Here is a 27,679-nt window from a genome sequence, read left to right as displayed (position 1 = left end):
CATTTCTCACAGGGATGCTGATAACTGTAGCATGAGAACAATGATGACTCTCTCCAAGTCAGCTAACACTGTTCAGATCCAGTACAAGGCGAGTTTCAAATACCCGACTGCACTAAACCCAGTTTTAGTCACCTTCACCCTGCAGGCTCCCCTGCTGCTCTGTCCCCAACACTGACCTAGCTGCCATTGTGCCGACATCACAGTCATTACCAGGCTTTATCTGTACCCTTTTTAATTGTTTTGTTAAAAATGTCATAGAGACACCATGAATACAAGTACTGCAGTTACAGCGATACAAAAAAAGCAATACAAATTAAGCAGCTGGATACAAAAATACATTGAAATACAGGAACACCACAAGGTAACTCAGAGCACTACTCAGAATTGTATATGCGTGGAAAAAAATTAAATAAAAATCTTTCCTTGTATTGGACAACTTAAGTATTCTCCACTTTGAACAGTAACTTCCCTCTAATTATGTACTTCACAATTTCTTCTATATACAGCATAGAATAAAATACTTTTAAAAGATATGACATTTTTAATCCTCAATGTGTGATATAGGTCTCTTTTACACTAAGAGTATCAACTGCATGAAGAAAAACTGTCAATGTCTTCCATCAACTGATCTGAAAGGAAGGAGCATCATTTTCCTTTTCAATCATATCCACGGGGTTCAAAATCAGTTTGGCTTGATGCGTCAGACAATTCTTGTCAGCGTCCCTCACAGTAATGTACATAATATTGCTTGGTTCTATACAATCATACAAATGTCAATCATATCTAAATGTGGTTTATGAAAGAGACAGCTCACACATATACAGGTCTTCGGACTTCCTTAATGACTTATTTACAATGAAAGTGCTTTTATCAGCTCTAACACAATACATGGGGGGGGTTGGTTTGGTTTTCTTCCTACATGTCAATTATTAGTCTCCCTGAAATTGGAAAAAGTATTCTATAGAAAATACCACAGCTTTGCAAACACTAGAGCGTACTGTATACCGGCGTGTGGTTCTGGGATTAGCAGCTGAAAAGTGTTGATAATCATAATTTAAAAATAAATAAAAGCAAAGAGGTAAACCAGTTACAAAACTGCAATATTCACAACGGTAAAAAGGTTTCAAATCGATTGCTAACAAAACGGTGAAGCGGTAGGATCAAAAGTCTTGAAAACATCTTTTAAGGACTTATCATCTGACTCCCCGTTTGGATCGCTCTCCTGTGTCTGAGCCACCTGTCCGGGCTGCCTGGCCTGCCGCGGGTCGCTGTACTGCGGCCTGATTAACCCCGATAAAGCTTGGATGGGGAGATTATGCACCGCAGGTGCAGTGCTGGAGTGTTTAGCCTGAGATTTACTGCTGCTGTTTGCTTTATCCAAAGCAGCTTCTGCTGATCCTTCTGGAATTTTCTCCATGTTCAAAGCGGCCTTTTGCAGCGATGTATCTTCCGAGAGGCTAGGTTCATTTTTACCAGAGTTTTTCAAAATGCTTTTTTTCTGGTTCTCTCCATTCTCTCCTGAACTAGCCGGAGCTGTATCCGAGGACAAGCTGTGATCCCTGGGATCGTACAAACTAATCCCACTGAGTATGGAGCTTGGAGTTCCCAGCCTAACACCACTCGAGGATAATTTGGGCGCATAGGGAGGCAGAGCATCCGTATCGGGTTTGGCAGCTGCTGCTTCCGAAGCCTGGGACGAGGCAGCAGCAGATCTGGCGAGGCGAGGGTCAAACTTAGGAGGCTGGGAATCCTTGGTGGCTCCATGATGTGTTTCTGCACTCGACAGTCTGTGAAGCCTGGGATCGACATTTTTTTGTAAGCGAGGGTCTCCCAATTTGCTTGAGCTAGTGGGATGTGAATCCACAGAGGGATCCAAATAGCTGCTCCTGCCTGTGAGGTTGTTTTTTGCCTTGGCAGCCAGTCGTGGGTCAGCTGGCATTGTATTTGCATGGGTATCACTCTTCAAACCCCGCAGTTTGTTGAGTCTCTGGTCGGCAATGAGTGGAGGAAGAGGTAAATTGATTGAAGAGACAGGGTCAGGCTTAGGCAAAGGGATTGGGAGCAAGTCTTCGGGCGCCCACACAATGTGCTTCGCGAAGTTTGGCTTCATCAGGGTAACATCCATCTTAATGTGGCTGAACTGCCTGAGCTGAGATCGGGGATCCCTTAATGTGACACCAGGCAAAGGTTCCAAGGGTATCAAGAAAGCTCGTTCTCTCAGCTCTCTTTCAGAGTCCTCTTCATCATCGTCCATCCCTTTTTGCTTGACTTTAACCCCAGCATGAGTGTGGTGTACATCAAGCTTTGCCCCACCAAGGGACGAGCTGGCATGGCCACCCTCGCTGACCTTGTGCATCCTGGGATCTCGTACCAGCCGTGGGTCCAAGGACACCGATTCTGAGGGTTTTCTGGAGTTGGACCTTGGGGAGGCCCGAAGTCTTGGGTCAGCAGCCTGAGACCCTGAGCCTTTTTCCTTGGCCAGCCTCGGGTCAGTAGGAATACCGAGCATGTGCTGCTCTGAGGAATGTTGCTGCCGATTCCTGAAGTTTTCACTCTGTTTCTTTAAGGTTTTTAGTATGGATTTAACACTGCTCCCCTCTTCCTCTTCACTACTGGAATACCAGTTGACGTTGTCATCTGAACAGAAAAATAAAACATTACTGAAGCAAGTAATCACCAGGGAATGCAACACATTTACTCAGATAAAGAGTAACTTCTCAGTAAAATCAAATTGAAAAGGCCAAATACTAAGGCATCACTCCATTTATTATAGCAACCATAACCTAAAATTACAAAAACTAGTTTAAACGAACAACTGACATAAAAAATATCTATCAGTTTAAAAAATTACCAAAACCCGACAAAAAACAACCACTTAAAATCTGAGCCTTGATGAAAAAGATATTCAGTGTGGGACTGTAGAAGAAAAAGTAACATAGCACCTCACAGTAGTTTTAAAACCAAATAAACAGGTACAATTTGCTGTCCTGATTTGAACTCTGCAAATCAGAAGGTTTTAGAGCATGAGATTTGGTCACAGAAGGTTGCATAAGAGACACTCAGATTAAACGCTGTATGTTTCAGGTATTACAGAGGAAGAAATGTTCCTCTGGAGAAAAGGAACACGCAGAAAAGATCAAGAGGTGCAACTGATTAAACAGAGCTGAAGATGCATTATTTCCAGTTAGAAACAATAATATGTTTCCATCAGGGATTTTAAGAAGTAATTCAGTAAAAAAGACAACCACCTAGAGGTAGGAACTATACCCAAAAATTACCCACAGATTCTTCTACTTGGAACTGAAATGCAGCAACTAAGTGAACACTAAAATCCTGGATCAAGCTGTGAAGGAAATCAACAGTATTCAGCTGAAAATAGTATTTGAGTTCAATTCACAGTCACTGCATGGCAACATGACGGAAATTCAAGTCATCAGATTTGTTCTTGGCTAAAACATGATCAGTAAGTATGGATAGACCTCTAACAAAATTGTTTTTACCTTCGTCTTTGCTCATTGCCCTCTGACCCTGGCTGCTGACAGAGTCTCCATCTCTTTGATGCTTTTGACTAAGCCTTGCATAAAGGGCTTTCTGCATCGCCGGCAGAAAATCCGGCACATTCATGGCTGCTTTATGGCCCATATGGCTACTCATGCAGTCTGACTCGCTTCCACCTTGATGTGACTCTTGAGCCATGAGGTGAGCTTGATGATCTGTAAATTCTCCATGCCACGTTCCATCTGCAGTATCAAAAAAGAAGACAGTTAGGAGCTAATCTATACAAGCTTTTACACCCAAGGAGATAAACCATAAAGCACAATCAAGCAAAACATGTGGAAAGCATCAGGTGAAAAAAGTCTATACACTGGATATTCCAGGAGGTTTGCCTTTTCTGTCCAAAATCACACAATCATTTGGGTTGGAAAAGACCTTTAAGAACATTGAGTTCAACCATTAATACTTCACTGTCAAGTCCACCACTAAACTACATCCCTTGGCACCACATCTACACATCCTTTAAACTGCTCCAAGGACAGTAATTCCACCAATTCCCTGGCCAGCCTCTTTCAGGGACAAAATTTTTACTAATGTTCAACCTAAAACTCCCGTGGAACAATGCGAGGCTGTTTCCTCTCATCCTGTCATTTGCTACTTGGGAGAACAGACCAATGCCCACTTTGGTACAACCTACTTTTCTGGGAGTTGTAAGGAGCAAGGTTTCCCCTGAGCCTCCATTTCTTCAGACTAAATCCCAGTTCTCTCAGCCGTTCCTCACAAGACTCGTGCTCTAGACCTTTCACCAGGTCCTTGTCTGGACATGCCCCAGCAACTCAATGTCCTTCTTGAACTGAGAGGCCCAGAACCAAACCCAGTATTTGAGGTGTGGCCTCACCAGTGCAGAGTACAGGGGGCACAATCACTTCCCTACTCCTGCTGGCCACATTATTCCTGATGCAGGCCAGGCTGCCGCTGGCCTTCCTGGACACCAGAGCAAATTGCTGACTCATATTCAGCCAGCTGTTGATTAGTACCCCAGGCCCTTTTCCACTGCACAGCTTCTAGCCACTCTTCCCCGGGCCTAGAGCATTTACGGGGTTGCTATGGCCCAGCTGCAGGACTGAGCACTTGGCCTTGTGCAACCACATCCCACTGGCGTTGGCCCATTAATCCAGCCTCTTCAGATGAATTTTTTCAGATGCTCAACTGAAAATCTGCAATTTAACAAATTACATCAGCTGCTTGTCTTTGATACTAGACAACTGCAAAGCACCATGTCAAGGAACAATGAATTTTAAATGTCCTTACCGCCAGAGTTATTAGCAGGTTGGAAGTTATGTACAGCTTGATGAGAATAGTAATTGTCATAGAAATCAGTTGGGTTCTGAATGGGCTCATAATTCATGTTGGGCTGCCGATCACTGGGCATCTGCTGGTATTGTGGCCCTGGAGGACAATGATTTTCTCTTGGCATGTTCACCATATGTCCTTGAACTCCTGGGGCGTTGTAAGATCCCCCAAGACCCGGTGGTGTGAGAGGTGGGCCACCCTGCTGCCCTTGCATAGGCATACCAGTCTGATTCTGTGGTCCCAGGTAGCCTGGTGGAACACCCTGCATAGGAGGACTCTGTGGCATTCCAGGGCCTTGAGGCCCTCCACATGGATGATGGCCAGGAGAGCCTGGGTGCATTGGTGGCCCATTGTGTCCCTGTGACATGCCAGGTCCTGGCCCTGGACTGGAACCTGGGTTATACATATGTTGAGAGTGTGGGTCATTTCCCTGGAATGGTGGTCTCGGTGGTGATGCACTGTTATAGAAGGTTGGTGGCCTGTAGGCAGAAGAAAATTAGTGATCAAACTTTGCACCTACAGTTTGTTAGGTGCCTCCTATGCTCCTCACTCTTAGAGATGTCTGTTCAGACTTACTTGATCTTAAGTTGGATACAAATTTGAAATAAGTAAAATCATTTTCAAGGGCAGTGACTACATATATTAGAGATGAGTGTGTTTGTCTGGAAGTAGAACATTTTTCTACTATTAGCACATGCAGAACTGGATATTTGCTGCAACTGTTTTAAACATCCCAAGGCAAGTCCCCACCAGAAATGCCAATTAGCTTTGGTCAAGAAAAGATAACAGTAAAAAGGCTCTTGAGGAGAAGGAACTTTGCTCAACCTGCAAACGGAAACAGGCAAGGCAGAGCCAAAACAAGAAATGCCAGTGGAGTGGCCTTCTGGAATTATCAAGGCTGAAAAATTTCTCTTCTATGGAAAGCATTAAATAAGTAATTATGACAGTCAATATTTGAGAGATTATTAACTTGGAAAGACACTAAGTAGTATCTATTTCTGACAGAAACAGAGAATTACTTAAATATTTATGCACCCATGGTTTAAGGAGGATTCTACACAAAATTCTGAAACTTACTTTTTCCCAATTTTGTGTGCTAAATCCACAGTAGGCTTCACAACTATTTCAAAGAGAGATGGGATCTTCTTATAATCTCCTGAAGGATCTTGATAATTCTCTATGTCAGACTCAGAAAAGGGATATTGCTCTGGCGGGGTTGGCAGAAGTCCAACACCTGGTGGTGGCTTAGGGAGAGGAACTATGCCACGCTTTCTCAGTTCCTCCAGTTCTTTCTCATCTTCATTTTGTGGCTCCTCCTCATTATTCAAAACCTGGAACAGACATGTAGCAAACATTTTGTACATTCTGCAGTATGTGCAATTTAATTTAGTCTTGCACCCTCCTTTTAAATAGAATTACCTGCTACCATACTACTGTACATTGACATCAAACCCAAAAGAATTCTACATTTATTACTTCCTATTTTGCGGGACCCCAGTTCACAGCCAGGAAGAAAACTATTTCTGCAATCAGGAAGGGACAGTTTCATACAGGTCCATCTCCTTTACATGGTCATTCTAAGCAACAGAAGTCGAAGGACTTAGAATATTCTAAGATTCATAATGCTTTGAGTGTTAAATTCACATCACTTTTCTGCTAAGGTCTGTTGTGTTGTAACTGGAGGGGAACAGGGATATCCTACTTTACACAAAGGTCAAGGTTTTATGAATCATTCAGATGTGCCACCTCATTCCTTTCTCAGCTCTGAGTGCGAAGTAAGTCAGAGGATAGCTAACGTCTAAGCAGTTAAAGGCAGGCAACAGAAAAGCCACACTTCTAGTTACAAAACACATGAATTCCACAGTAAGAGATGCAAAAGAAAGTATAAAATAAAATAAATCCCATCCCACAAAACTAATGGAACAAATGATGCCAAGGGGAATTCCAAGTACTGAACCCAGTCACAGATTTACTGTGCTAAAGAGCAACAGAGAAATTTAACATCACACTCTGCAAGAATCCCAAAAGAAATTCTAGCAACATCCCTCTCTATTTTTTGTATCAACAAACTTGTGTTTATAGACCATGAATTGCTTACCTTATCTAACAGCTCTTTTGTTTCTGCAGTCAGTGGAGCATGAGAAAATTTGCATTTATCTCCTTGATAGCACTTTGCTCCTGTGTGGTAGAACTTGCAAGGGAATTCATGTAAGCAACAAATTAAGGATTTCTAGCAAAGGCTGATTTCTAGTTTGGCAAGTTTGTGAATTCAGCTGTCAACTACCTTTCAATTCTTCACAAGTACTTAATCTTTCAAAGCAGCATGCAAAGAACTTTGAAAGTTAATAACCTACGTACCTCCTAATTTTGTTTCACATTCTTTACATTACTGTGGCCTTAACAATATTTCTGACATGATTCTACAATGGCGGTTAAAAGATTAAAGTCACAATTCCAGATCAAAGCCCAAGTCCTTTACCATAAACAAGAACAGATCAGGGTTTTAAAAGTATGTGGACAAATCCATGTGACTTCAAGGGGTTTATCTTTTAGAACATTAAAAATCCTTAAAACTGAAAACAAACTAGTAATTTTACTCTTATTTTCTCCTCCTATTTGAGCAGGAAAAAATAATATTCTTGTAGTACATCTACATAGTCTTTGTTATAGTCTCTTAAAAGAAATGGCACCCCTTAAAAATCACTTACATCAACTAAGGGTAAATATATGCTTCCAATTTAATTTGTTTGGTGTTTTTTAAAGGATATTGTGCAAATAAATGCAGTTCTCTCCTTTGGTACAGTAACCCTGTATGTAAAACTTGCAGATTTCCTTCTTTTTTTCAATCTCTGCATCATGATCAAATTTACACTGCTCTCCCTAGAAGAAAACAAGGGAAAATATTAGTAGCCTTATATGCCAAGCAATTCTATTTCATATTTAAATAAAACCATCCTCCTTAGCTGAATTTAAGCATTTTATATTTACTAACACACAGCTGCATTTTAAAGATGTCCCTAAAAACCATGAAGAGCAGGGGAGCTGGAGAAAGAGAAACAATTACTGAGCCAGGATACAAAGTGTCAGCAGCAGTCGCAGCCAACAGGATGCTCTTAAAGTCCCTGTTCTCTTCACTGCCTCCACCTAGCAACTCAGGCAGAGGTATTAAGACTCTCCCATGTAGAAGAAACAGAGTCCAATTATAACATCAAATTTCCATCAACCATATCATGATGTGTGTTAGGATTATTTGTCTGGAGAGGGAGATTGTGTACTTTTGGTATTTCTTTTCATGACAAATACACCAAGTGCTCTTTCAGCTAACAACATATGCTCTTTCAGCTACTTGTTTTAAAACTGAAGGTGGCAGCAAATACTCATCTTACTGAGCGTAGCACACTAAAATAGATCAAAGCAGCATCAAAAACATCCAATTCCTGCCTGATTTGGGAAAAAGCATACTAATTTTCACCTTGACTTTGAAGGAAAGAGAAAATGCTTTACCTCTAAATATGCAGAGGACACAAATACGATGCACTCACTTGTTGGAGAAACATGCAGGTTCTAAGTGTGTTTTATAAATGACTGAACTAGTCTGACATCAGAGGATGCGACTTCACAGCAGCATAAGCTTCAAAGTGAAGCGGTAGCAATGTTTTTTTATCTAATAAGAGACTGTCTTGGCAGAGCTGTTGCTAGACAGCTGCCTGCTTTGAACAGCATTCTCTTCCTTCTGCTGCTTTCCACTTGCTTGTTATTTGGTAGGGGAACTATTACCACTACCCCACTTTTTGCTTCAGAGAGAGAAATAATTGAGCATAATTGAGCAATTCCTTTGATGTCTGAAGATCAGCAGCACATAGAAGAGAAATAATCTAATAAATTCAGAAACAATTGCTTGTAAATCTTGCCTATGATACACTGCCAGTGTACGTTTATGATACAGATCTTCTATATACATTAATTTTTAAATATAATTTCTTATAATTCAAAACATGTAACAGAAAGGAGTATTCTTCCACAAGTACTTCTATTAGCATTTCTCTCTAATACTCATCAGAAACCAAAACACTGAGTTTCAACATACACATTCTCTCTGGAGCAGCTAAAGAAAAAAAGAAGAGAACATATTCTCCCCTTTCTCAGACCGACAGACACAGCCCATAATTACCTTGATACACCTCCCTTCAAGGAAATATTTACAAATCTGTTTGCCTTTGTGCTCCACTGTATGCTGATTGATGAACTCCTGACTCATATTAACCCACTTCTTCACTGGTTTGCCATCCTGCAAGAAAAATTAACATCCTACTGATGCTGGTTACAAAAATATTAGAGCATGCTTGGTGCACTAGTTATTCCAAAGCACAATTAACTACACCATGATTTATGTTCTTACAAGTATTATATCACAGCTCAGAGTAAAGGTAAATACAAATACTTAGCTGCTTTAACAAAAGCAACAAAAGCAGAAACTTGTTACAACACAGACACAACAGATATATTACTCCCAGATTATCTTTGGTTTTCTCCCTTTTTATTCCCATTAGAAGGGAAAAAAAAAAGAATGAACCTGTTTGCTTTATACCATGAGGTAAAGCAGAGAGAGAGGAAGCACAATTCAATCATGATCTAATGTGTACAAATTATGTACCTGGTGAGGCAACTAATTGCTCCCTCTTATGATTTGATTCTCATGTGGCATATGCACTGGAGATAAACTGAAGAGACCATGGTAAATTCATCTAACTAGAAAGTCTGAGACAGATATTGAGCGAAGTCATGGAAGTAGAAGGCCTTTATCATCCGCAGTTACCACACTGCATCATGAGCACACATAAGCATCAGCATGTGAGTCCAGTCTCAATTTTGCACAGCAGATTAAGCAACATCACGAAACATTAAGAATGAGAAGCAGTAATCTTCACACTAGAAATACCACTCCTGGATCACAGAATCATAGAATAGTTTGGGTTGGAAGTGACCTACGAAAGTCATCTAGTCCAACCCCCTGCATTAATCTTCCATTAGATCAGGTTGCCCAGAGCCCTGTCTAGCCTGGATGGGGCCTCAACTACCTCCCTAGGCAACCTGTTCCAGTGTTCCACTACCCTCATGGTAAAGAACTTCCTCCTAACATCCAGCCTACATCTACTATTCTCTAATTTAAAACCATTGCACCCCATTCTATCACTTCAGGTCTTTGTAAACAGTCCCTTAGCAGCTTTCTTACAGGCCCCTTTCAGGTACTGAAAGGCCATTATTGGGTCTCCCCAGAGTCTTCTCCAGGCTGAACAACCCCAGTTCCCTCAGCCTCTCCTCATAGGAGATCTCATCAGTCAAGATCAGTTTCCTACTCAGAACACATTGAACCCAGACAAGTCTCAGTCACTACAGACAAAGCAGCTTTCAATCTATTAACTGATCCTCTTCAAGGTTAATGCAAATGTCACTCAAATGTGCCAAGCATCTCTGGGAGCACCTAAAACTGTGCTTGAAACAACGACTTGAGAGAAGCTGAAATGCTCCCACCACGTCCCTCATAAGCTCAAGGACATCACTGTGCAGCTAAGGAGCACCACAAAATTCATTATTTCACTACAGCCAGGAGCCCAGCTTTTTGTTTTCTGCCTGCTGGGACCTGTCTGCAGCTGCCTCCTCACCTCCACCCTTCCCCATGGCTTGGGAGACACCACTGGAGGACAGGGCACGCTCCACAGCAACAGGAAGGACTAATCTACAAAAGAGGTATCCTCTTAGCACATCAAACAGCTGCCCTTTTCCCTACCACATGCTAGGCAGGGAAAGGAACATCTGATTAGGACCACCCAGAAGCTGCAGAGAGTCTGGAGAATGCAGGGTAAAACTAACATGACTGAATCATACATCACTGCATTAGCAAGGAGCCAGTCATGTACATTCCTGAGTGCAGGAGGGAGGGAACAACAGACATTTCAGTTGCACTACATAGAATTACGTATGATTCGGCCATGGATGATTTTGATTAGTTTATCAATTTTGTATTGTTTTTCATTTAGATGAAGATTTAGGAATACTGTGGCAATACTTAATACTATTTTCTCTAATTCCTATGCAAAGAATTACTGAATGACAATCAAGCTCATATATATTTCCATTTTCACAGTCACAACTATGGAAAGAGAAGGAAAATTCTTCACAATTCAGATGAGAACTGGCAAAAGCTCTGAAGATGTTCATCTTCTTTGTTGATAAAATCTCCTAGTAGCAGCAAAATAACTTATTTCAGATACAGTTAACATTGAAACTCACACACCATTCAAAACCAAAGCTCACTAACACCACCTTCTGCTAATTTTTCATATTTCCAAGAAAAACAAGAAAATTATGTATAAGCTGAAGTTACCAACTGAACTGTGTACAGCAAGTGTTGTAAAATTCTAGTTATTTTTTAGATGAGAGAAAAAAGTTTGATTATATGCATTTTTAAATACTCTTTTATTAAAGCAAAACATCCAGTCACTTGAAACAACTCCATTAGGAATTCAGCTTTAATTCCACATACCTCATGAAAACCATCAGACCCTTTATTGCCCCCTCTTCCCCTTCCACGATCTTTACGCTTCAATTTCTTTTGCATTCCACGCCCTCGACCAATATTGTAATTATTACCTCTTTGAGAAATACCTGAAAAACAGCAACAATCTCTTTAAATGATCTCAGAAAGTGAAGAAAAATGGTTATCTAATGACACCAAATACAGATAATTCTAAATATCGATCTTTCTGCAGTCTGAATTCCTTAATACTATCTTGAATTACAAGTTGGCAAGTAGAACCACACCAGCCCACTGTAGCTCTGTGTGACTGCCTGCTCTGTAAAGCTCAAAAAAAAGATCAATGGTAGGCCAGCAAACTGAATATATAATTAATCTTGTTCAAAGTGCAGACAGATTATGTCTAACCAGCCAAAATACTTGAAGTATTTTGTGCCCTTTGGTCACTTTCTGAACTACAAGTGGCTCCCAGGTAGGTGCAAGAAAACTGAGATCAGAACCTAAGAAATATGACAAAACAGCTTAGAAGATAAAAATGTAATGGGATAATTCTTTGGAAGCCTCAAGACAGTAATTTTCCAGCCAGCAGCATGTCAGGAGTCCTAGTCTAAACTAAAACCACTGAGACAGAATATTGTCTTTCTCATCAATTGAAAACCAAATAAAACCTGTTAGAAAGACCTGTAGACATCACACCTGCTTCAGGCAGCTGCCACCTTGCAACAGCAAAGCTACTTCCAGTGAAAACACCTTGATCTCACCTCAGATAACTTGCAGACATATTTTGAAGCATCATTGCCAAGCAGCACATGAAAAGCCTTTTTTGCCTCAGCTAAAAAGATCCTGCCAGTCTTTTGCCAGTTGATTTTATTGTGAGCCAAACCAGAAACGGGATAAATCTTCACTGCAGTAGTAAATGGCAGACAGCAACATGCAGTAACACAAAACTGATTGGGGAATCAGAAATCCCTTCCTAAGATGCTTCCAGAGTTGTAAATTGGTTCAATAAATTCCATTACACAGGTAAGGAAGTGATCAGACACCAAATGAGAGGTACAGACAAGAATGCTTGCATAACTTGTCTTATACAAGTAATGCCTAAAGGGCAGCCAGGCTCTTTCAGGAATACACTGCAATAAACCTGCTGGTGAAAAAGTATCAGCCCAGCAAGGAAAGTTGTGAACACAAAAATATAGGATACAAGCATAGTTGTGGGCATAAAAGTGTTCAGATACTTGTCATAATTTTTAAGTATTTAACTACTTTTTATTTTGCCTAAATTAAGTTTTGGAATTGACACATTTACATTTCTCCCCCCAACACAAGTCCTGGTTCAGACTTTCATAAGCTAACAGCAGAAAGTCACTTTATAGCATGATGATTTCTCATTCAAATAGTTACACAAGAAAGATCTTGGCTTTTCAATAAGGTTTTATTTTTTTACTATGTACACATTACCCAACATTTGACCTTTTTCTTCAATATGTGCATCAGTATGCCCCTATGATAGATACTATTCCTACCTGAAGGGCAGCATCAACACTTACTGACAAGAGACTGCAAACTCAAAGGAAAGCCACCACTGGCGGCTTTCTTCGTTCAGCTCTCACAGCACCACAGAATCGTTTAGGTTAGAAAAGTCTTTTAAGATATCAACTGCAACCCTGAACTCAGCACTGCCAAGTCACCACCAAACCACATTCTTCAACACTACGTCTACACAGCTTTTCAACACCTCCAGGGATATTGGACTCAACCAGTGCCCTGGGCAGCCTGTTCCAAGCCTTGACAATCCTTTCAAGGAAAAAATTGTTCCTCATGTCCAACCTAAACCTCCCTGGCAGAACTTGAGGCCATTTCCTCTTGTCCTATCACTTTTTGTTTGGGAGAAGAGACTGACGGCCACTTCAATACAACTTTTTTTCAGAGAGGATGCACAACACAACTGCTGCTACCACCCATTATTAGAGTTAGCAATTCCAATGATCTTACCTTTCTGTATCCCTTTCATCCCCTGTTTTTTCACTGGTTCTTTTGGGAACGGAGGTCCTAAATCAGTGCCAGAGGTCTCTTTAGCTTGTCTATACTGTTTAAGCTGATCAGCAAAATCTTCATCCTTTTCTTCCTCATTGTAATTCCCAAAATTCTCATCGCTGTAATGACTATAGTCATCGTACTCCTTACTTTTGACATTTTTTTTATGTTGCATCTTCTGTGAACTCATGTAATTTCCTGATAGGTGTCCATGCTGCACAAACAAGATTGTAAACTCAGTAATTTAAAAACTACCCTTCCAAACTTCTCTAAAACCATTTTTTCTCCCTGTTTTTTTTGTCATGCCATCTACCAGATTTCCACAAACAGACATTAATAAAAAAAGTGAAAATCAGTTATTTAGTAAAAATTTTGTGGATGCATCAAAGGAACAGCATTAGCATCAATATTCCAGAAAACTTCTCAGAGGGGTTGATGATGCATTTTAACATAATCAGTTCTAAGGGTTTCAAGTGCCACTTAGATGAACTCTGATTAAAATAATCTTTTCCGTTCATGATCTCAGATGAAACAACAGATGAAAAAACACAGATGAAACATCCCATCCAGTCTCTGTCTGTCAAGATGAAATACTGCTTATGGCCACCTCTAAGCCAGCACTGTCTCTTCTCCAGTTTCTGCAAACAGGACCTTCAGGTCTTTAATAAATTCATCTGGCTTAGAGGTTTCTGGAATGGTTTCAGCCTAAAAGGTAAGGCCTCCTCTCCTCTGAAGTACCAGTTCCATCAATTCTAGATATTTAAAGGTTGCTTTCCAAGAGCTGTTTCCTCTCAGCACAGTCCAAATTCAATTCAGGCAATAATAAAGATATTGTTAAAGAAAGCCGCTGCCTGATGGAGGTAGTATCAGGCTTGTTTAAACCACCTACCTTCATGACAGAGATGCTTTACGTTTGGAAAAGAGAACTAGATGTGCTTCCTGAAATCTGAGATTATGGGCACTGTGAACAAGCCAGCCTGTGCTGGTTTGAGGCCAGCCAGAACATCTCTTGCCCCGAAAGGGACAAAAGAATGACCCTCACACAAACGGATTGGAGAGTGATGGAAAGTTTAAATGGAAAGGCGATTGGTGAAACTACAGAAAACTACAAAGCATAGTGGCAAAGAACATCCTAAAGCATACAGAGTCCCTTACACAATTCCCAGAGGCTTCCAATCCTTCCCTTCTCCTGCCTGAGGGTCTACCCAAACCCCCAGGGCTCTTTTTTCCCCCTCCCGCTGCTAGGCAAGTCTCAGGCTGGCCAGGTCTGAGACTGCACCCCCTCCATTCTCCTCCTGGCATTAGGCCTAGTCAGGCCTAAGCGGCCTGAGATACTCCCCCACCGTTACCCGATAAGAGAGAGCATCTCCCATGGGAGCAGAGAGGGAAGAAAGAGGAAGAGAATGACTTTGCAGATGGCCCTATAGGGCGCAGGATTTATGGGTAGAAATACGTCGTTTCCTGTGTCCACCCCTATTGGGTAGGCACCCAGGACACCAGAGGTGTATCTCATGCAGCAGTGGCAGGGGGCACCCAGCCTAAACTGCCACACAGCCTTCAAAACCTGCATCATTGGCATTTGTATATTAAATTACACGTTAATAAAGACATGAGAAGTCAGCTTAAAAAATATACTACCTGACTGAAGGAAGAATCATAATCTCTGTAGGAAGAGCTGCTACTCTTTTTATGTGGTCTTTCTGTACGCTCAATATCAGAGTCATGGCTGTAGTCTGAACTGTCATCACTGGAAGGAGAGTTATGCTGAAAAAAATGGAAAAAATTGCTCTCTCAAACATTGTTACATAATTGTCTGTGTACCCCGTCTGCTCTATATGAACTTAGTATTAGCCTACTAAAATACTTTCTTAACTCTCACACTTGCCTCTGGAGCAAGCTAAGGAAAGCACAGCCTTTGATGACCTATTTTTTCATCAGAGAAAGAGATCAGACCCAGCGAGGCTTCCAAATGTAAACACTGAGGGTTCCCTGGGTTCTATCAGCTTCCTGCGAGTCTCTCAGTCCTGCTTCTTTGCAACACCACAGGGATGCTGCTGAGAGGCTAACAAACCTGGGAGATGGCTACAGAAATGATTAGCATCCTGCCATTTTCTGCTGGGAGAAAACTCACCATTACTGCATTATAGGTGCTTTATTTAGGTGGATTGTTTTGCAGACAATTCTGAGGGGAACCATACGAGAGTGTTCCATTTCTGTTATTCTCAGAGAATTACCGCCAGGTTTCATTTTCTAGGTTAAAAATTTGTGAATCTCTTGCATTTAAGCTGATTAACATAGACATTATCTTAAAGAACTTAATGAAGAATTCACTTAACTAGCCTAAAATATTTTATTTCCAGATAAGCGATAATTTTATATTATAAAATATTTATAATTTAGATTATAAAAGTTTGATAAATTAAATTTTAGAATGATACATTTACACTTTGCCTCATATCCTAAAAATCTCTCAGATCTCTATGGTTTAGCCACCATTACATTTGACAGTGGCCAATGTTTCATTATCTAATTATTTGTCTCTTCCCCCCATAAAAGCTGCTACTGAAATGTGTGAATACGCACTTTCATGGGGATGTAAAGTTATTTCATATTGAAGTGCATTGGTAAGACAAGAATACCAAAACTTGCCCTTAGAGATCAAAGACTGCCTAAACAGCCATAAAACCATCTTAGATTTCTTCTCTAATTGCCTGGATCTTTGTCTAAACCTGGGACCTTGGAGTTAAACCAAGCACCTCCAATATTCTGGCTTGCATTTCCTAACCTTATGTTTATCCCGTCTTCTCCTTTTGGACTTTTTCTTTTCTTTTTCTTTTTTGCGTTTCTTCCGTGATTTTCTATGTCCTTTTTCATTTTTCTGTTTATCATCACCTTTTGTACCATGTTCTTTCACATCTTCATATGCTGCATCATCTATTTCACCATCTTCTAACTCTCCATCTTCCCTGTGGGAGTAAAAATATCGACACAATAAAATTACTTATTATCCATCTCATCAACAGCAGCAGAGTAAAATCAACCACACCCAGTACTTCTTTCCACCGGTTATATTTTCAGACCTGTGTATATACTTTATGTAACACTCCAAGAACTACTAGGAATTTAGATTTTGCTCTTTCAGTTGAAGAAAAATACCTCGAATTTTACTGCAAAATTAAAAAGTTTAAAAGCCATAGCTCTTTTTTTCTTAGCCATATTGGTTTTTTACTTCTCAGAACAAAGCTCTTCTCTTCTTACAAACTTTTCTCCAACCTAGATTAAAAAGTCTGACTCAATAGAAAGCATTCTCCTTAAAAAAATTTCAAACTGAAGAGGCAGTATAACTGTTAACGTCTAGAAATACTTCTACTCCAATTCCATGCCTTTATGGTGCTGTATTTGCATAGCATATATGGTCAAAATGGAAGGCAATTAAAACTCCCTGAAAACTATATCATAAAAGAGAAGCAATAACAAAAAGGAGGAAAAATTATGTAGTGATACAAATACATTTCCTTCCACACATAAGCTCCTGGAACTAGAGATGGGTTTGTGGTGTTCTGGGTATAATGGCCAAAGTCATGTACGCAGCACTGGTCAGGCCACACCTTGAGTACTGTGTCCAGTTCTGAGCCCCTCAATTCAGGAGAAATGTTGAGGTGCTGGAACGTGTCCAGAGAAGGGCAACGAAGCTGGTGAGGGGCCTGGAACACAAACCCTATGAGTAGAGGCTGATGGAGCTGGGGTTGTTTAGCCTGGAGGAGGCTCAGGGGTGACCTCATTGCTGTCTACAACTACCTGAGGGGAGGTTGTAGCCAGGTAAGGGTTGGTCTCTTCTCCCAGGCAACCAGCAGCAGAACAAAGGGACAGTCTCGAATTGTGCCAGGGGAGGTATAGGCTGAATATTAAGAGGAAGTTCTTCACAGAGAGAGTGATTGCCCATTGGAGTGGGCTGCCCAGGGAGGCGGTGGAGTTGCTGTCCCTGGATACGTTCAAGAGAAGACTGGATGGGACACTTGGGTAGGGCTGGGTGATAAGTTGGACTGGATGATCTTGGAGGTCTCTTCCAACCTGGTTGATTCTATGATTCTTAGGGGGCTGTGTCATTCAACAATCAATCACAGAATTCCAGCATGGTGGGGGTTGGAAGGGACCTCTGGAGATCAACTAGTTCAACATCCCCTGCTAAAGCAGGTTCACCCAGAGCAGGATGCCCAGCATTACACATGGACAGGTTTGGAATCTCCCCAGAGGAGACCTCACAAACTCTTTGGGCAGCGACTTCCAGGACTTCAGCACCTTCACAAGAAAGAAGTTTTTCCTCACATTCAGAATGAATTCCTTAAGTTTGTTCATGCCCATAGCTCCTTGTCCTATCACTAGGCATCACTCAGAAAGTCTGGCCCCATCCTCTTGACTTCTGTCTTTTAAATATTAATCAGCATTAAGATCCCCTTCTTCATCTGCTCTTCTCCAAGATAAGCAGACCCAGCTCTCTCTTGGAGAGATGTTCCAGTCCCCTCAGCATCTTTCTAGCCTCTGCTAGACTCTCTCCAGTAGTTCCCTGTCTCACCTACAATAGGAAACCCAGATCTGGACCCAATACTCTAGATGTTGCCTCACTAGGGCAGAGTAGACAGGGAGGAGAACCACCTTCGACCTGCTGACCATACTCTTCTTCATGCACCCCAAGGAACCACTGGCCTTCATGGCCAGGATATTTTGCTGGCTCATGGGCAACTTTTTGTCCCCCAGCATTTCCAGGTTCTTTCCATGGAGCTGCTTTCCAACAGTGTGCTCACCCACACTGGTTCAAATACTGTAAATGGAAAAAAATGCATATGAATGTAACTTTTGCACAGGAATGTGACTGTCTCAAGTCTCCAAGTTGGAGTTCAAGCACTTTAAGTGCTTGTAGACTGAAAAACACTAAAGTTTGTGCTTGTCTCCATCAATAGGGAAAAAGGTTTGTACAATTATACAAGGCTTTATTTACTGTTTTGTCTACTCACCCAAACAGTATCAACCCTGAAAATATTTTGCCATGAAAGAAACATTTTGACAAAACACCAGCTAACCTATTTCTCATCCCTGTTTCAGATATACTGCTGAAGCAATCTCAATTCCCCTTCTGCTATTTGGAAAGGCTAAGAACTCACCAGGAAATTAAAGACCTGGGTTTCCACAAGTAAAAAGCAGCAAGTTAAGAAATCAGAAGCAACCCAAAGTTGCAATTTTTTGTAGAAGTAAATGGACATGTCAAAGAGAAGAAAAGTGGAGAAAACATGACTGCTGTATCATCATCTCGTATGTCGTGGAACTTATTAGAAGTAAATGGAACTCATAAGAGAGTGTTGGGGTTGTTCAGACAGGAAGAAAGGCAGTTCTGGGGAGACCTTATTGTGACTTTCCAGTAGTTAAAGGTGTCTGTGCAAAAGGGGACTGAGTTTTTAGCAAGGCCTGTTGCAACACGGTAAGTGGTGATGGTTTTTAAACTAAAAGAGGGGAATATTTAGACTAGATAGAAGGAAGACATTTTTTAGGCTGAGGGTAGTGACAGGAGAAGTGGCAGATGGCCCATTCCAGGTCAGATTGGACTGGGCCCTGAAAAACCCGACCTAGTTGCAGATGCTTGTGCTCACTGCACAGGGATTAGACTAGATGACCTTTAAAGATCCCTTCCAACTCAAAACATTCCGTTATTCTAAATGCAATCATAATGCAAAAAAATAAAACAAAATATCCCCCAAACCAAACCAAAACGCACCATCAAAACATGACTGAGAAAGGGACTCGAGGAACATTTCCAAGCAAAACACAAAGGGAGCTAGAGTATAGCAACTGAAAAAAAGTACTCTGGAATGTAAGAGAAAACAACCTTCTCAAGTTTTGAGAATAGCGTTGTTTTGCTGAGTAGCAGGACTGGAAAGAAGGAAAGCTTCTAAGAAGCAATGTCAAAATATTAAGTCCAAAAAGTACAAACACTTTGTTAGTGCACCTTTATGGCCTTAAATATTTTCTTGGATGCAGCAATTACACTGCTGTGCAAAGGAGAACATAACACCAAGATATACTTAAGATGAGATAAAGGATATTCACAATATGTATCCCAAGCATAAAGTAAATCCTGCCTTCAAACACAATGGTGTTCATTATCCTCAGCATTGCCTGACAAATTCTGGAGTCAGAAGGTAATTCACAGAATATCCCATCTTTCCAGGAAATATTTGATTAATCAAGTGTGCCTAATGAAAATGGAACACAAATATTTATGAAACACCTGCAGCTATTAAAAAAACAGTATTTCAGATCTTGGCAATGTGAGCTAAACCCTCTCTCTCAAGGACATCTATTCAATTAAAATACCCTTGCAAGTAAATCACTTTCTGAAAATGCTCTTGGGAAATAACTAGCTCTTTTGCCAGTTACCAGTTCCTCTGGGAGCTGCCACCGTATATAGTTCTGGGATGCATCCAGGACTTCAACAACTCTCTAGGTGAAACAATCATGCAGAATCTTGGTCATACAAACCTTTGGGCTGCATTTCAAAGGTACGATTACAAAAGCCCTCCAATATCCAAATGCCTACATTCTTTCCACAACATCCTAGAGTTTTCCAAGCACTGAACTTGAAGAATGTTTAAAAAAAAAAAAAAAAAAGATATTAGATAAATATAGTTTGAAGAGATAATGGTAAAAGACTTAAAATTAATTGGAAATAATTGTTTCGAGGAACTTTTAGAAGCTCACTTCCTAAATATATTCCATAGACTTGGCTCTATCAAGTAGCTTTGGGAAGGGCTATCAGCACCTCCTTTGCCACCTCCTTTTCCACTATGAGTAATACAAGTCAAGCAAACAGATGTGGTTTGGAAAAAAAAAACCAGCTAGCAGATGATCTTCTAGGAAAGGAGTCTGAGTCTCAGGTTACCTTCCCTTTGGCAGATATAAACAGCAAACAAATTACAAAGGTGATCTAATGAGAAAGGATGTGAACTTGTTTTGTGAAGTGCAGCTTCTTTGCTTACACAGTATCGTAGTATGCTTCTACCATTGTGGAAAATGTCTGACACACAAAAACCAAAGCATAATTTTATTGTTTTTTTCATGATTCACCTCTCTTTCAACCACCACAAAAACACCCTTCATTGAAATAATGCCAACTAGCTGTGAGGGGAACAGTTTATCATGCCTACACAGGGCATACCTCAGGAGTCAGAAACAAAATCTTTAGCTGCTGTCCTGTGCTATTTTCTTGGACTCTACTGTATTATTTGGTTCTCATACTTGCAAAGGCTACACTAAATCTGATGCATCTTTAGAAGTTAAATCCCTGACCTGTGACAGCACAGACCTGCAGTATAAAATTCAGGCTCAGAAAAGAACAAACAGAATCAAAGATCTCAGCTAGCTTTACCAAGCCCTTCCCATCCCAGTGCATTTCAAGTCTTTTTGGGGTTAAGAGCCATCACCTATACTCCATGCAAATCCTAACTAAACAAAAGGCAATACAATTGCCACGACCTTTCCTATCAGCCCTTGCACAAGGACTGTGGTTCATCGCCAAATGCAAGAGAAAGAAAATAAATCACTGATGGATCACTCCCCCCTCCTGCAATACCCAGGTACTCAGAGCTTGATGGACAGGTGAAAACAAACCCAAAACTGTTTCCACTGCCCCAAGTGTATTTCTAGAGTATCCCCAAAATGGGTCGTAAAGCCACAGAAGGCAAATGGTCTTTCAGAAAGAACCAGTCTGGTAAAATCACTGAATGAGCAGTTATGCAAATATTTGCTTAGGGGAAGGGAAAAAAAAAAAAAAAAAAGAAGAAATCACACACAAAGTAACTCACTACTGCTCTAGTGTTTACAGTTTAATTTCTAACATTCTAGCCTGGCTTTAACTTACGTTTCTTGCCCTTAGTCAAAGTAATTTTTAAATATATCATTCTTTATGTTCAAAGAAGATTTACAACACAAGCTCCTTAAGCCCAAGACAGAACAAGGAGATGAATTTTCTCAACACACTGACCATTGCAGCTGTCAAACATTTTAACAAAGCTTTAAGAGGTGCTTTTTTCCCCCCCTATGGGGTTGTTTTTCTGCTATCTAAGAACTGTATGTGTTAAGAACATGTGTGAACAATCCCACAACAAAACTGAATCTCTATCATCAAATGTTACTTTCTGTTAAGTCCATTTTGGGGAGATTTGATTCGTGACTGACATTGGTCAGGACTCCCTGAGTGAAACAGCGTTACACCTCTCCAGGATATTGTTTTCTCCTTAGTGTCCTTTGGGCATGTTTTCGTTACTACCCCAAAGTGAATTTCTCCTTCATCTCTGCTATTCCAGCTCTCCATACACTCCTGCTACTACAAATAATCTTGCACCTATTTTCCACATCCAGTGAGTCTAGAAAAAGGCATAGTGCCATGCCGTGCTTGTGGCACTGCCATAATTTCTTATCGTTATATGGTTACTTATATCCTGTTCACTGTCACATGAACCCACAATAGTCTTCAGAGGTCGGATTTTTGGTTTTAAAAAATTATGAAGAGGACAGTAACTCAGGTGCAATTTCATGACATTAAAACTCGACATCTAAAATGAGATCTAAGAGGCCATTAATTTATCCTAGCACACTGCTACACTGAAGAATTTATGAATAAGAAAAATAACTACAAAACTACAAGGTGTTGTTGTCAGTTACACAGGTCACCAAGAATCAGCACTGGCTTCTTTGACATTGTTACATAGGTTGCTCACAGCACTTTTCAGCTGCCGGTTAGTTTTGGGCATCCTGCAAATGTGAGGTTATTTTAATCTACAGCCAGGCAGTGAAACAGCATCATGGCAAGTTACACATTACACTGCTTAGGTTGTTTAACCTCATTTAGATTTCTTCGCCAGGGATGACTGTAACTGATACTGGGTTCCCATAAAATGGGGGAAGGAAGCGAGAAAGACAGAAGTGAGGCACAACAAAAATAACTTCCCATGGTGGCACTGCAGGCCAGGGTTTGGAAATCTACCTTCTCACCCCGCTGCCTAACTATCTCCAGACACTGAGGTGAATACTGTGGATGAAAGTACAGAAATTCATCCAGGCCACCTCCTCCTCCCCAGGGAGATGAGAGATGTCAGGCAGCTGCATTTTTGCCCTTCCTACTATGTTAGCTGCACAATGAGCAAGCCTAATGTGCCCACAAGGCATATTTGTGAAGGATTACCTCTGCACTTTCCAGTTTCCTAATGTGAAAGTGTTGAAATCATACTCAAACCCAGTAAATCTCTACAAAGCTACATCCAGCAATCAAAAACAACTTTGACATTAAGTGAACCATTCTTTGGTGACAATGTATCTCTAAAACTAGCTATTAGTACACATTTTCAAACTCAGCTACACACACACGGACAGAGGGCATTAAAACACCAGGCAGAATAAAGGAGGCACATTTAACTCATTAACTCAACATGAATAGAAACCTTGTGACAAGGGAGACTGGGAGAGCAGTCAAGCTGGATAAAGCAACCAGTATTAGAGAGGATCTTTAGCCCTTCTGCTCCACAAATGCTTCCCCAATCCTTAATGCTTCACAGAGCCGAGAAGCCACATGGCATAGGCAAAGCCACATGGCATAGGCAAAGCCACCTGCAGTAACGCTGACTAAGCAGTAATGGGGAAAACGTACACAAAGGTATATAAAACAGATTCAGGTAGCTGTTACTACTCTTGGTTTACATTCTGTCACTTGCATTTTCCCCTTTCCCTGCCACTGGCTATAATTTAGCAGAACAGGTCTCCATCAGGGTGAACCAGACCGACCTGTTTGAGCAGCAGAGCATAAATCATGCTCGCTGAGGACAGGGGTGCAAAACACAGAAGTGCAAAACTGGTACAGGGAGGGGGAGCAGGCAGTTCTTGAGAGAGCTGGGAGAGAAAACTAGAGAAATATTTTTTTTTTTAAATCTCACAGGGTGGCTGGGGGAAGTCTTAATTCACCTAGCTCCACTGTACACACACAAGCCACACAAAACTGGTGAAGGGACAGTAGTTTTACACTTTGTAAAACTCAGATCAGCTTATTTTGAATTAAAAAAAAAGTGATCATACCAACTTAATTCTCAAAAATGGTATCAAATCCATACTGAAAAACATATGCTGAAAATTAGCTTTTTTCCTCAGGAAAAGTAACTAGAAATGCTTTAAAGTGGCATTTCCAAACACCCTCTGCAAAAAAAAAAAAAAAAAAAATCAGCACGACTGTCTAAAGACTCACAGGCCACTCAGGTGCCTGTCAAGAGCCATCTCTAACACTGAATTTCCTTTATTGTACTATGAGCAGGTAATTACACTTACAATGCAACTTGTAAGCCCATGTTGGCTTCAGAAGCATTACAACTCTGTGATGCGTGAGTTAGCATCTCAATGTTCAGACCTCTTATTAGGTCACTGCTATGCTTGCAGCAGATAATGGTATAAGAAATCTCCAAGGCTAGAAATTAAAGGACAGCAAAGCAGAGAGCTAACAGAAAGCATGAGCACCAACCTCACATTTTAATTTTAAAAAATAAACTTTATAAAGACACTTGGTATCCGTGTGTACAGCAAGTCTCAACTACTTCACCAAAGAGAATGTTTCCACAAGGAGTTAACTACAAATATTTAAGGAATGAGAACATTCCTTCGTGAATCAAGTGGCCCATTTACAAACCCAGAAAACAAAGACTTTGGATTAAGACAGTCTTCACACTTCAAATACTCAAAGTGTGGACAGACAACGTTTGTTACTCTTTTGTACTGTGCAGATACACTAACCAATTTCTTTATAATTCTACAGATGAATTCAAAACCAAACTAACCATTAACAGAAATTCATTTATGCTGCACATGTTAAATAATTTCAGCAGCTTATTATGGGCCCTACCTGCAGTAAACTAGTCCTGCTGAGCTCCCAATGCAGTAAAACATTGATTTCCAAGACAAAAGGTATTGAAAGTAGACAGTGTTCATTTAAACCACCAAACTACTATTGCAGTGAGACTGCAATTCAAGGTTAACTCAGAGCACAAGTGTACCAGGTACTAGTGTCTTTTCTATGGAACTTCCAACTCTTTTTTCAACTGAGTGTAACAGAGACTGGACAGCACCAAAAACGGTCATGGTTAAAGCTGTGCTGCTCCTTCCCTTGGTGATTCAACCACGTTTTATGTGGTTGGGAAAGACCCTGTCTCACTTTAGGCCTTTCCAGGCACCAGCTGGTAGGGAAATGGTTGTAAACTTTACATTAAAATGTTTCACTTTGACAGGGCTACATTTCCACACCTCATATAACACAAAAACGTTTTATATTTTTAGGGCTTTTTGCTTACAAGGCTCTAGGTGTATTAAGAATACACTTGACACGTCTCAGACCAAAGGGAAGCAGAAGTTTTATAGAAGTCTTGTTTACAAAGTATTATTTAATAGGTAAATGTGTTTATCAGTCTTCTGCTCTTCTGAAATAAAGCCACGTTTTATAAAGTAGCCTATATTTAAAGCCTATATTCTTAGGTAGCACTTATTTATTACATTTCAACATTTACCAGTGTAATAGCAAGCTTACTGGCGAGAGCAGCTGGTTAGAGAAACTCTACTGGTCAGCACTGCATGAGTAACCCCAACCTAGAAAAACTATGCTTCCAGCAGAACAGGTAGGCTGGGCATGTCCTCAAGGAGGACTTTAAAACACAAAGCACTTTCAATCCCTGAAACAGTAGAAAGCCACAGACTTACCAACGCCAGGAACTCTAGAACACTCTGCCAGACACTCCTGCAGAGTCTTAATTTGTAGTTATGCCCTAACTTCAGCAATCCCAGTGGATTACCAGTTTTCTCTTTACACAGAACTCTTTTTGGAACATGCAGCATGACATATATAGTCTTTTACAATTAAAAGCAGGAAGGTGAAAACAAGGATCAGAAGTTCTGGGGTGTACGATGAACTTGCACCAAATCACAGCACGATTTTTGGACCAGTCATCCAGCTCATACAAGCCCTCCACTTCCCAATTTGTATCACAGAATTAGTGAGTCTTTCTCCAGCGAGGGAACAGCTACACTCACTCAAAAGCCCTATTCAGTGTTTTCAAGTCCTCTGAAGCAAGTACAAGCACGGTTGTAGAACTGTGTGTGGAGGACAGACTGAAGCCCAGCTGCCAAAAAACATTTTTTAACTCCTGCAGTTGTGTCATGAACGTTCTGAGTAGACAGAAATGGAAGAACTGATAGCTGCCACCCTGGCACAATATTTTTGGAACTAGTTAGGGAGGCCAGGGCTGCCTGGAGAAAGGATTTGAATTTCCAGCAGCTGCAGGAAAGAAAGGGAGGGAGGGACTAACACAGGTCCTTTCACCAGGAACAGGACTCTGGTTTTCTGCGCATGAGGACTGAGAGGTGGTAAAGATAACGTCAGTCAGACCTTAATCTGCATAAAAAAAGATCCAGTTAAATGTGGAAGGTGTAATCTGGCAAGAAAATGACGTTAAATATGGATCTAGTGAGGGATTCTTGTATAAATAAAAACAACCGGAGGGGAGGGAGAAAGGCAAGGGAAGGGGGAGGGGAGGAAAAAAAAAAAAAAAAAGGAAGAAGACCAACTCCAAGCACCCTTTCCTACCTGACTAACAGCACCAGGGCAGGGAGAAAAAGAACAATGGTGACATTCAACAGACACCCGCTGGAAGTGCAATATATGGAAAGAAATGGAAAACAGTCCCCATTCCCAGCCAGAATAAATAAATGAAGATGTAAAATGCATGCATACCAAAAAATAAAACCCTGCTAATAATGCACTTCTAATTCAGTGACACCCCCCCCTCCCTTCCTTGCATTCCCCACCACCACCCCAGTCCTCACCCCCCTTCTTCCAGCCTGAAGGTGACCTGCCCCCACAAAAATATCGTTAACCCCCTAGGCACATTAACACACAGCATCATCATCATTATCAGCATCATCATCACCCCACTAGTATCACCATTATGAGAAGCGGAGAGAGAGAAGAATGTTACTCGACCTTTCGTCCCCTGCATGTTGCCTGTCAGAGTCGGGCATGTTTGGGTCAAGAATTGGGTTTGGGGGTTTGGAGAACAGGCTTTCAAAGGCCATTGTGCTGGCTGTGGTGTGGTGAGGAGGAGGGAGGTGGAGGAAGGCAGGACACTGCCGCTGCCCGTGGTGCGGAGGGAGGAGGAGGAGGTGGCGGCGGCGGCGGCGCGCACAGCCGCTCTGGGGGCGGCTCGGTGAGGAGGAGGGTCGGGTCCCTCAGTGAGGAGAGATGATGAAGGTTTCACTCACGGTTACTTAGTAAGACACTAACGGGCACTCAGTGCAGGGCGAGGCTGCACAGGCTGAGCCCGGCCGCCCTGCGCGGGCAGGAAGCGGTGAAGGCGGCAGCGGCGGCGGCTCGGAGGAGCAGGCCCGGGGCACAGGAGAACGAGAGGACACACACACGGGGGAAGGGAGGTGCTGGTGGCCGGAGATGGCTGCCCTAATTCTTCCTTACAAACATGGCGCCCGCTCGAGGCACTCTCACAAAATGGCGGCAGCGGCGGCAGCGGGCGGGCGGCAGCGGCGGCGGAGAGGAGAATGGCGGCAGCGGCGGCGGCAGCGACACCCCCGGCGCTTGCCCCCCCAGTTCGCTCAGCGGCCGCGGCCCGCCCGCGCCGCCGCCGCCACCACTGCGTCTTCCTCGCCCGTCGGGGCCGCGATGGCGTCGCGTCGCCTTTGCGCTGGCCGCCGCTGCCGCCGCCCCGCGATCGCACTCCTCCTCCAGTCACCGCCCACCGCAAGCCGCCGTTGGCTAGCGCCTCCACGCGTCACCGCACCGCCCAGGCTTCCCATTGGCAGCGGAGCGTCGCTCGTCACGCCGCCGTGACGTCACGCCAGCGCAGCGGGGCCTCTCCCTTTCTCCCCATTGCCTGGTGCCCCGCGTGTGGCGGCGGCAGCGGGCGCGGCAGCAGCGGGGACGGCAACGTGTGCGCGCGCGCTCCAAGCGGGAGTGGCGGATCCCCGCCTCGCCAAGCGCGGGCCGGTGTCACGTGACGGCAGCCGCGACCCGTTATGGTACTTCCGCCCCACGTCGCCTCGCGAGAGTTGGAACTTGGGCCTTGGGTTCCGACTGCGTCGGGCCTCATCCACCGTTCGTCGCCGCGGTGATCATGCCACGGCCTCCCGTTCCTTTCCCCAGTGCTGCTGCCGTAGTCACCCCACAATTTTCAGTTT

General features: G+C 42.1%; 1 protein-coding gene across 1 annotated transcript; it reads right to left on the bottom strand.

Annotated features, from left to right (window-relative positions):
- Window positions 1–26,641, bottom strand: ZC3H6 (zinc finger CCCH-type containing 6). Its single transcript, XM_054383888.1, has 12 exons — window positions 26,475–26,641; window positions 16,203–16,383; window positions 15,056–15,181; window positions 13,376–13,631; window positions 11,393–11,514; window positions 9,020–9,136; window positions 7,617–7,728; window positions 6,947–7,056; window positions 5,926–6,179; window positions 4,807–5,327; window positions 3,501–3,740; window positions 1–2,637 (listed from the first exon to the last, which is right to left on the bottom strand). The coding sequence occupies exons 1-12, from the start codon at window positions 26,564–26,566 to the stop codon at window positions 1,136–1,138; spliced, it is 3,633 nt and encodes a 1,210-aa protein (XP_054239863.1). The 5' UTR covers window positions 26,567–26,641; the 3' UTR covers window positions 1–1,135.
- Window positions 26,642–27,679: the final 1,038 nt, after the last annotated feature.

This window comes from Indicator indicator, chromosome 9 (genome assembly GCF_027791375.1).
Source record: "Indicator indicator isolate 239-I01 chromosome 9, UM_Iind_1.1, whole genome shotgun sequence".
Lineage (NCBI taxonomy): Eukaryota > Metazoa > Chordata > Aves > Piciformes > Indicatoridae > Indicator > Indicator indicator.
The sequence above is the reverse complement of the archived record's forward strand: the minus strand, read 5'-3'. Positions and strand labels throughout refer to the sequence as shown.

Bases quoted from the DNA above. Each gene is read 5' to 3' on its own strand.
- ZC3H6 (XM_054383888.1), bottom strand. From the start codon at position 26,566: ATGGCCTTTGAAAGCCTGTTCTCCAAACCCCCAAACCCAATTCTTGAC. The intron at 11,515-13,375 runs GTAAGATCATTG...GCTGTTTTTCAG, and splicing joins GATGAAAGGGATACAGAAAG to GTATTTCTCAAAGAGGTAAT. The intron at 9,137-11,392 runs GTATGTGGAATT...TTTTTCTTGCAG, and splicing joins GGTCTGATGGTTTTCATGAG to GATGGCAAACCAGTGAAGAA.